We start from the raw sequence: 8,393 nt of genomic DNA on the forward strand, positions 1-8,393 counted from the left end.
CTCAGATCTCTTTTATGAGGAATGCAGGCTTTAAAAGGGTTTCTTCTGCAAAATTTTTCAAATCTTTGTGTCATTTGTGTCAAATAAAGCCAACCCAATATGTAGGCGTAAGCTGGCTGCACCTGAGGGAGGCCAACCCCCTTGGGGTGGCTTGGTGTAAACTCTAGCCAATGGGGTTGTTTTTTACTGTGTAGTACCAACCAAAACCCAATGAAATATTTTCTTCTTGAACAGTTAAAATACTAGATGCACAGAGCCCTGGTTGTCCCTGAGTGAGCCTGAGCCAAGATTCCAATCTACCATTGGTCCTGCTCTACCATCTTTCTCAGAAGTTCTGGGATACCAACTGACACTATAGATGTTATGATTAGTGTTCCTCCTTGTTTCCCCATAAACCTGTCAATAATCCTGATGACCACAATGTGTGTTTCTCCTTTGCTTTAACTAATACACTTACTTTCGTTGCCAAAATCTGTAATAAGGTGCTGAAGGATTATCTGCTGTGTTTAAATTACCTACCTACCAGTGACCCTAAAGGTAATATTAAAAAAAAAAAGACTTCTTTATGAACAGTAACATTCCCCTTAATTCTTACTTTTTCTTACCTGTTTGCACTTCGAAGAACATCAAATAGATTTCTTAGTGTCACGTCATTCTGGAACACATTTGGAAAACTGGAGAGAAGCTGCCACACAGCTGTCTGCTCTTGCACTTGTGAGAAAAAGGACAGCACTTTGACCATTTCCTGAAACACTGTCTTCTGGTTATTGGGATCACTTGATAGCTTAAAAAATAAAACCACAAACAGGGCGAAATGAGACTTCAACATCTGTAACCACATGGCTAACTGCCTTTGAAAACATTAAAAGTTTAGATTTTCATATAAGTAATTCTTTCAGATTTTCATTCAGTTTGAAGTCATCTTTTACATGGAAAAAATATAACCATTTCAAATGTTCTTACACATAATTAGAGTCTTTCCTATAGTTCCAGAAATTGGCATATTTAATGTTTGGTTAACAAAACTGTTTATACAAAATATTTTAAATTGTGTTTGGGAAATTAAAATTAATTTCTTAAAATAAAATTAGCTTCAGAGTAATATTTTTGTTTTTCTTTAGGATCTGGTTTAGGATCTGCAGACGTATCTTCTCTATATCCATTAATAAACCTTATATTATTTATTATTTGCATAGAAAACCCTTAAAATTTATATATTTTATGTGTGTGAATACATATACATACAAACATATGAAAATTTCTACTATTATAATTATACATACTTAAAATATTTCCAAAGTTCTGCTGGAATACAAGGAACTTCAGTTATAATAATGATTTACAGGGAATAGACTACGTAATAATCATATCTTATACTATAAGCAAACAAATAAATGAAAACCATGACCTGTACTTTTGCTCTGAATCACAGGACCCAGCTAATACCTTCATTATATTCCCACCCAAAACAATCTTTTTTTTTTTTTTTTTTTTTGTGGTATGCGGGCCTCCTTCTGCTGCGGCATCTCCCGTTGCGGAGGACAGGCTCTGGACGCGCAGGCTCAGCGGCCATGGCTCACGGGCCCAGCCACTCCGCGGCATGGGGGATCCTCCCAGACCGGGGCGCGAACCCGGTTCCCCTGCATCGGCAGGCGGACTCGCAACCGCTGAGCCACCAGAGAAGCCCCCAAAACAATCTTCTTAATAAGCTCATTCATACTAGTAAAGTCAGGCTTTTGTTCTGTCTTAATTCAAGGTCTTTCACGCTGAAAATGTGATTTTGAACAACATATTCTTAACCACACATTCTACGTGACTGCTGAGTTTGTTGAGATAGAGTTTTAAGTGCTCTACATTGGATTGGGGTTATTATAACAGTGTCTCTAATCTAGTTCATTTGGAAAACTCAGATTACTGAAGAGTAATTTAAGCATTCTGCACTTACTTACAATAAAATTCAGAGAATCAAGGGGAAAAATGTTAGATGTGGACATGTTTCATTTATTCCTGTTTAGAAAATTTTGAGAGAATTCTGAATATTGTTGTGAACTTTCATTGTATGTGGAGTTTCATTAAAAGAAGATTATCAGTGTCTTATTTTCACATCTTAATTTAAGACTAGCATATGAAAATGGTCATTAGTACTCCATATTATAAAGTTCTTGGTTTTAATATATAATATTTGGGAAAGAGGGATTATATTATTTCATTAAAAAATCAAATTTTTAAATTGGGTTTGACCTTAGAAGAAACATTTTAAAGATTATCCATTATTCTAACTTCTGAGAGTTATAAGGCTCTGATAGTTTAATTATTAAACTTACATTGTATCCTGAGTAATCTCACTTAAATAAAATATCTCAGAGAAAACAGTCAATCTTCATTCACCATAGAGCAAAGTCAAATTTCATCTACGAAGATGTCTCCACATTAACCATAATGCAATATTTTTGGTTCAACATTAACATAATTTCAGTCCTGCACATTTAAATAGCATATAGACATATTACTTAGAATTAGACATTGTATGTGAATCTCTGTGTGAGGAATTCATGCCAAAGGTGAGCCAACATTTCAGTCAGCATTTCCTAGTCCATGTGGGCTACGCATTTGCTCTTTGATTCATTTTGAGTCACTCTGTGTATATGACAATGGAAACAATACACTTCTTTCTATTGTTTATGAGAGCTTGATCATGTTAAAATATTTACACTCACCTGAGAGAAATGGTTTGTTAGTTCTTGGAGAGAAGACTCTAAAAGGGTCATGTTGGACAGGCAAAATATGTTAAAAACATTTTTCCCTAGAGTGGTCCAAGAGAAGGCATAATCAGCAGTGTATCTTGGATAGCTCTCACACAGTTCTCTTCGTATATCTTCTGAAGTCGAATTTTGCTGTAAAAGCAATGTGTGTGAGATAATAATGTTAGTAAATATAGATATTAACGTGTCCTAGTCATCAAGGAAACTGACCTGTCTACATAATAGCCATTTTAAGGTCCTGCATTATAGCAACTATTAAATTAACACTAAAATACAGTGGGTTTACCCATGAAAAGTCACTGAGAGAATGTGTGAGTGTGGTAACTCTTGTCATCTTTATGATTTAAAAGAGTTGCATATGATTTTTTTAACTGAACACATTTCCTGTCTCTGACTAGACAACCTAAATGTACTAGATCTTGTCTCACAAAAATCTTTAGGCTTAAAAATCTTAAGCTTTTCCTGGACATTTGACAGCAGAGACTTAGGTGTCCTAATAATTTGTGACACTTCATGGGAAATTGGCCAGGATCTTTGGAAGAATTCCAAAAAGGAAGAGCTTCAGAATCTAGTCTCAAGACCAACAATGTTTGTTTAGAGAAGTGGAGAAACATGGATTATGTTTCATTTGCAAAGCAATTATTTCATTTAAGAATTATGCATATAAAGAAAAAAGAAAACACATATATGAAAATACATACAAGCATATAATTATCAAAGGCAATAACTGGAAAGCATTTTCATAACGGAAGTCCCCATATATTTCACAGTACAGACCAGTTAACAGATGCAGCACTATTTTCAGCTATAATATTGATCACATTCACCATTAAGTTGTTTAGATATTTATAGAGCCAATTACAGTTAGTTGCAATATTTAATGCATCCTTCCTAGTAATTAATTATTATAACCTGTGAGGTGAGGGCTAGCTAACTTCATCCTCCCTTTATATCATAAAATCTACACTCTACCTTCCAGTGATTCAACTTCTAAATGTAATGAAACAAGACAGGCTCCACTTATTCCAGGAGATAGTCTTAAGTGCCAGGTCTTCTAGTCATTCATCCTCATCTCTTTCTTAACATTACATATAAACTCACCCCAGAATGATTTCTCTACTTATTCTTGCAAGGGTTGCAGAAAGCAGTAAACAGAAAGAAAAAGGAATCAGAGAGATTGCTGACAGAGGCATCAATATGTGATCCTAATTTTTACATCCCTTTTCTGCCCCAACCAGTCTGAAAATATGATCTATACATAGAAAATTCTTTTTTTGTTTTTCGGCACGTGGGCCTCTCACTGTTGGGGCCTCTCCCGTTGCGGAGCACAGGCTCCGGACGCGCAGGCTCAGCGGCCATGGCTCACAGGCCCAGCCGCTCCGCGGCATGTGGGATCCTCCTGGACCGGGGCACGAACCCGCGTCCCCTGCATCGGCAGGCGGACTCTCAACCACTGCGCCACCAGGGAAGCCCAGAAAATTCATTTTTGACTTATCTCCATCGGACACATGACTCTGTGCTGCCTCACAAAATTCTGAAATTTTATTCCGTATGAGAAAGAGAACCTGGGAGTTTCGATACAATAAAGTGGTATTTTTGAGAATAGCACTGCTATTCTAGTTATTAAAGAATTTAACTGATACAATGCAAGGCTGTGTGCTTCTAGGAACCAATATAGAAGAAATAGAATGGAATAAAATAACTTTACCTAGTTTGCACCCTAGCATGATTTGTGGAGGCTTTATACTGGAATTACGTGGGCACATGGTGGGGCTTCCTCAGCTACACAGGGTGCTTTAGGTACCTCAACTATTAAATAAACTAGACTTTCAAAATCTAGACTGGACTGACCCTGGAAGTCTTATATTTCAACCAGCACTGGCAGAACTGCCTTGATAGGTATGGTGCCCTTTCCTGACATACATTTTTGTGTTGTTCTTTGGCTTATTGACATAAACAAGTTTATCAAGATGCCTCAGTTATACAGAATGTTAATTCAAGGGGAACTAATAGACACATATTAAGCAGCAGTGGTTATAGTCACAGGAATATGAATAAAGACCAGTTATATCCCTATGTTTCAGATGGAAGAAATGTCTACTACATAAGACATGGATATATTATTAAAAATTCTTATGTGTGTGTGTGTGATAGATAGTTAGAGAGAGAGAGAGAGAGTAGTAGTCTCTCCATGGCAAAATATTAAAAATGATCTCCTCTTAATTTCTGAAGATCATGTAAAGCAGGATTCACATGCCCATGGGCCAGCCAAATAACTTAAATGTATGAATCTGGTTGGATAAAAGACAATAAGGAAAAGTGGGGATTGCAGCTGACAGAAGAGTACCTCTTCTGCCTAAAGGCATTCAAATTCAATTTCTCAAAATCCTTGTACATGTGCACACATACACATACAGCTCATAGGTTGCAAGTTTACACCTCTGATAGAAATGATGTTTATCATCCTGCAATCTGGAATCTTAAAGTGGAAGACTGGTAAACAGATGGAAATCCGTAGGTAAGTCCTTTAAACCACGCTAAGGAAAGGGATTTTATTACTTTGGGGAGATATTTTTTATAGCTCTAATTTTCCAAAAGCATTATTAGTATAGATGAGGCAGCAAGTCTGATGGGTGTTAAAGCTTCATCTGCTTTCATACAGCATTTTTTCTTTCCTGCTTCAGGAAATTAAAAGATCACATGTAATGCCACACTATTTTTCACTAAATGAAAATCTTAAGTTCAATTAAGGGACTTAACAGGGAAGTAAATAAATATCCAAGACCTTAAGGAATTTAGAATGCTTCAAAATTAAGCTTTTTATGAAAAAGCTCCCAAGAAAAGAATCTCCCGGAGATATTACTCCAAATGGGAATACTCTTCCTATTTGGAAGATTCCTCTATCAATCTAAGAGGCATTTGTTTACCTGCTTTTTATTATGAGTCCATACAAAACTGAGTGAAATTACCTTTTCCAAACTAAGGATCCAGGCAAGCACTTGACTACCATTGAAAGTATCTGTTCCATTACTTTCCAAATCAGAACTTGGACTAGGAAATACTGTGGCTGTTGTAAAAGAAAGAAGAGATTAGCATACTACACACACACACACACACACACACACACACACACACACGGGCAGGTTCACATAAGAATCCATAAATATCACTTATGCTCTCATATACTCCACAGCAAGAATATGCTCAAATATGCATCTTCCATGAAAGTTTCACATTGGCAAAATGGCAAAGTCCATCAGTTTTTCCTTTCACATAAAACTGTGATGGTTTTGGTCTGCTTTTGGGTTTTTTCCAATCATTTTTGGATGTCATTTGCTTTCATTCCAGTTTATATCGTTAAACTTTATCACCAATATTATTGCCTAATAAACTGACTCATTTCTGTTCAGGCCTAGAGGATTTGAGGTGCCTCCACTAGCTTCACAGATCCGTCATACTCAACATCTGTTCAAAGGATCTGCCAAGGCACATCTGGTGATAATGGCTTTTTTTAAAAAATTATTCAATTGGGAGGCTAAAATCTGCTTAGGATCATAAATTCTCTCCTCCCCAAAGTGGTTTTTGAATGGTATTTCAGATCAAATAAATGGGAGGAAGCAATTAGTCCAGACTACAGTATATGCTAATTAAGTAATTCCCAAAGTGGCCTCATCCAGTACTATTTATAATGTGGCAGAGTGTTCCTGGTTAGGAGCATTAGCTGGAAGAGTTTGTTCAGATCTGTAGCATGGATGTTCACTAAGCCAGCGTGTTCACTTTTATAAATTGTGTACAGAAATACTTTATTATCCTCACAACAAAGAATCTTAATATTCAAAGATACAGCGACCTAACATCAGTGGGGCCTAGGCTTTGTTAAAATGCTCACTGGGCTGAAGAATTTACCAACTGATTCCTCTAGACCAAAGCAATACATTTGTGAGATGACTGGCCAGGCTAAGAAACATAATCTGTGGCTACTGAGCAAAGCAAAGCTTACTGGACCACAACAGTATGATCTTATTTCTACTAGGCTTTAACCTACTCAGCCAAACACCCAGAGATCATTCACAACAGCACGTTAACTCCTCAAAACCATTCACCACCATATTCCTACTACAATAACAGAGGACTTTTTTTCATTTGGTCCATCAACTTGTATTGGAATGTTAATATCATAGAATCTTAAATATCACATGGCATTTTTAAAGGTACTCCTTTTTTCCCCCAGATCACCAATCATATTCTGACATACAGGAATCTTTGTTTTGTTCACTAATGTATCTTCAGTACCTAAGGCAGTGCCTACATGATAGCAGGCACCCAATACATATTTGCTAATGAATATAAAACAGTTCTGCTGTTTTGAGAGTTTACTCTCAATTTGTGGCTTCTAATGAGTATCTCTCAAGTCCATCTGCAGCAAAAGCACCTGGACATAAGGTTCAACAAGCTCAGCCTGTGGGTATTCTGCACATTACTGTCTCAGGGCCACCGGCCCAGCTGTGAATGAAAGAAGTACACAAGCACTTGTGAATGAATGACTGTGATGCTGAGTGGTAGAGCGGGAGGAGGAAGACTACAGCTAGAAGAGTCCCATCTTGGCAGCTGCTCTAGTACCAGGTCAGCTGGACGTCTAGGACAGGGAGGGTGCTTAACCTTGTTGGGCCTCATATTCCTCATTTGTAAAATGTAACTTTTGGACGAATCTCTGAGATTCTACCCAGCATTTTTTTACTGATGGGCATTCTAACCATCCCAGTGTCATCTAATTGCAGGCAACTGAAGAGTCCCTAGTCAATTCTGGGAAAGCGTGTAATTCTCAACATTATACTAGTACCATTTAGGGTTTTGCTCCTAGAGAGTATTTCAGTACGAACTCAATTTCCAATTATTCTCAAGACCTTTGCATAACTGCACCACCACACTCAGGCAAGCATAAGGAATATTTAGATCTCTTAGGGATATTCTAGGCATTCCATCTTTGTTTGAAAAGTTAAAAGTATAACTTTTAAAGATTCGACCTTTACTGGTTGGTCCAAAAGGCCTGTTCTAAACTGTGCAGAAGAGGATAGCTTACCCAGTGATGTGTGCCTTTTTTCTGGAACTTCAGTGCTCTGGAGTGATAAATTGCTGTCCTTCTCCAGGTTGGATGACTTTCTCAGAATTTCACTAGAGAAGAAAAAGCAAGAACTCTATAACTTCACTCACATTAATTTCAGTTAGTTACAGCAATGTATTATGTGGTACATTCCGGGGCTCTCCTAGGACTTTCAAATTTTTAATCTACTTTCTAGGATTTTAATGACAAAACTCACCTAACCATATACCAATGAATATATAAGGGCTTCTACAAGGTAAATTTTTACTCAGAGAAAATGGCCTAGATAAGGTTTAAAATACTTATTTTTTACTTCACTCTTATAGAAAGAAAAAAGGACTTTAGAGCTAAATACTGAAAATATTTATGATGTATATTTTTTCTTTTAAAAAGATGGTGGGGGCTTCCCTGGTGGCGCAATGGTTGAGAGTCCGCCTGCCGATGCAGGGGGACACGGGTTCGTGCCCCGGTCCGGGAGGATCCCACGTGCCGCGGAGCGGCTGGGCCCGTGAGCCATGGCCGCTGCGCCT

At 37.5% G+C, this 8,393-nt stretch overlaps 1 protein-coding gene across 2 annotated transcripts in view; it reads right to left on the reverse strand.

Moving 5' to 3' along the window:
- The window catches only part of ABCA12 (ATP binding cassette subfamily A member 12), a 191,964-nt gene that overhangs the window by 103,023 nt on the left and 80,548 nt on the right, over window positions 1-8,393 (reverse strand). For both annotated transcript variants that reach the window (XM_024124681.3, XM_024124680.3), the window contains exons 4-7: window positions 7,843-7,934; window positions 5,732-5,829; window positions 2,718-2,894; window positions 606-784 (exon numbers count right to left, since the gene is read on the reverse strand). In XM_024124681.3, the coding sequence (XP_023980449.1) occupies window positions 606-784; window positions 2,718-2,894; window positions 5,732-5,829; window positions 7,843-7,934 (546 nt within the window). The remainder of the gene's footprint in view (window positions 1-605; window positions 785-2,717; window positions 2,895-5,731; window positions 5,830-7,842; window positions 7,935-8,393) is intronic.

This window comes from Physeter macrocephalus, chromosome 2, assembly GCF_002837175.3.
Source record: "Physeter macrocephalus isolate SW-GA chromosome 2, ASM283717v5, whole genome shotgun sequence".
Lineage (NCBI taxonomy): Eukaryota > Metazoa > Chordata > Mammalia > Artiodactyla > Physeteridae > Physeter > Physeter macrocephalus.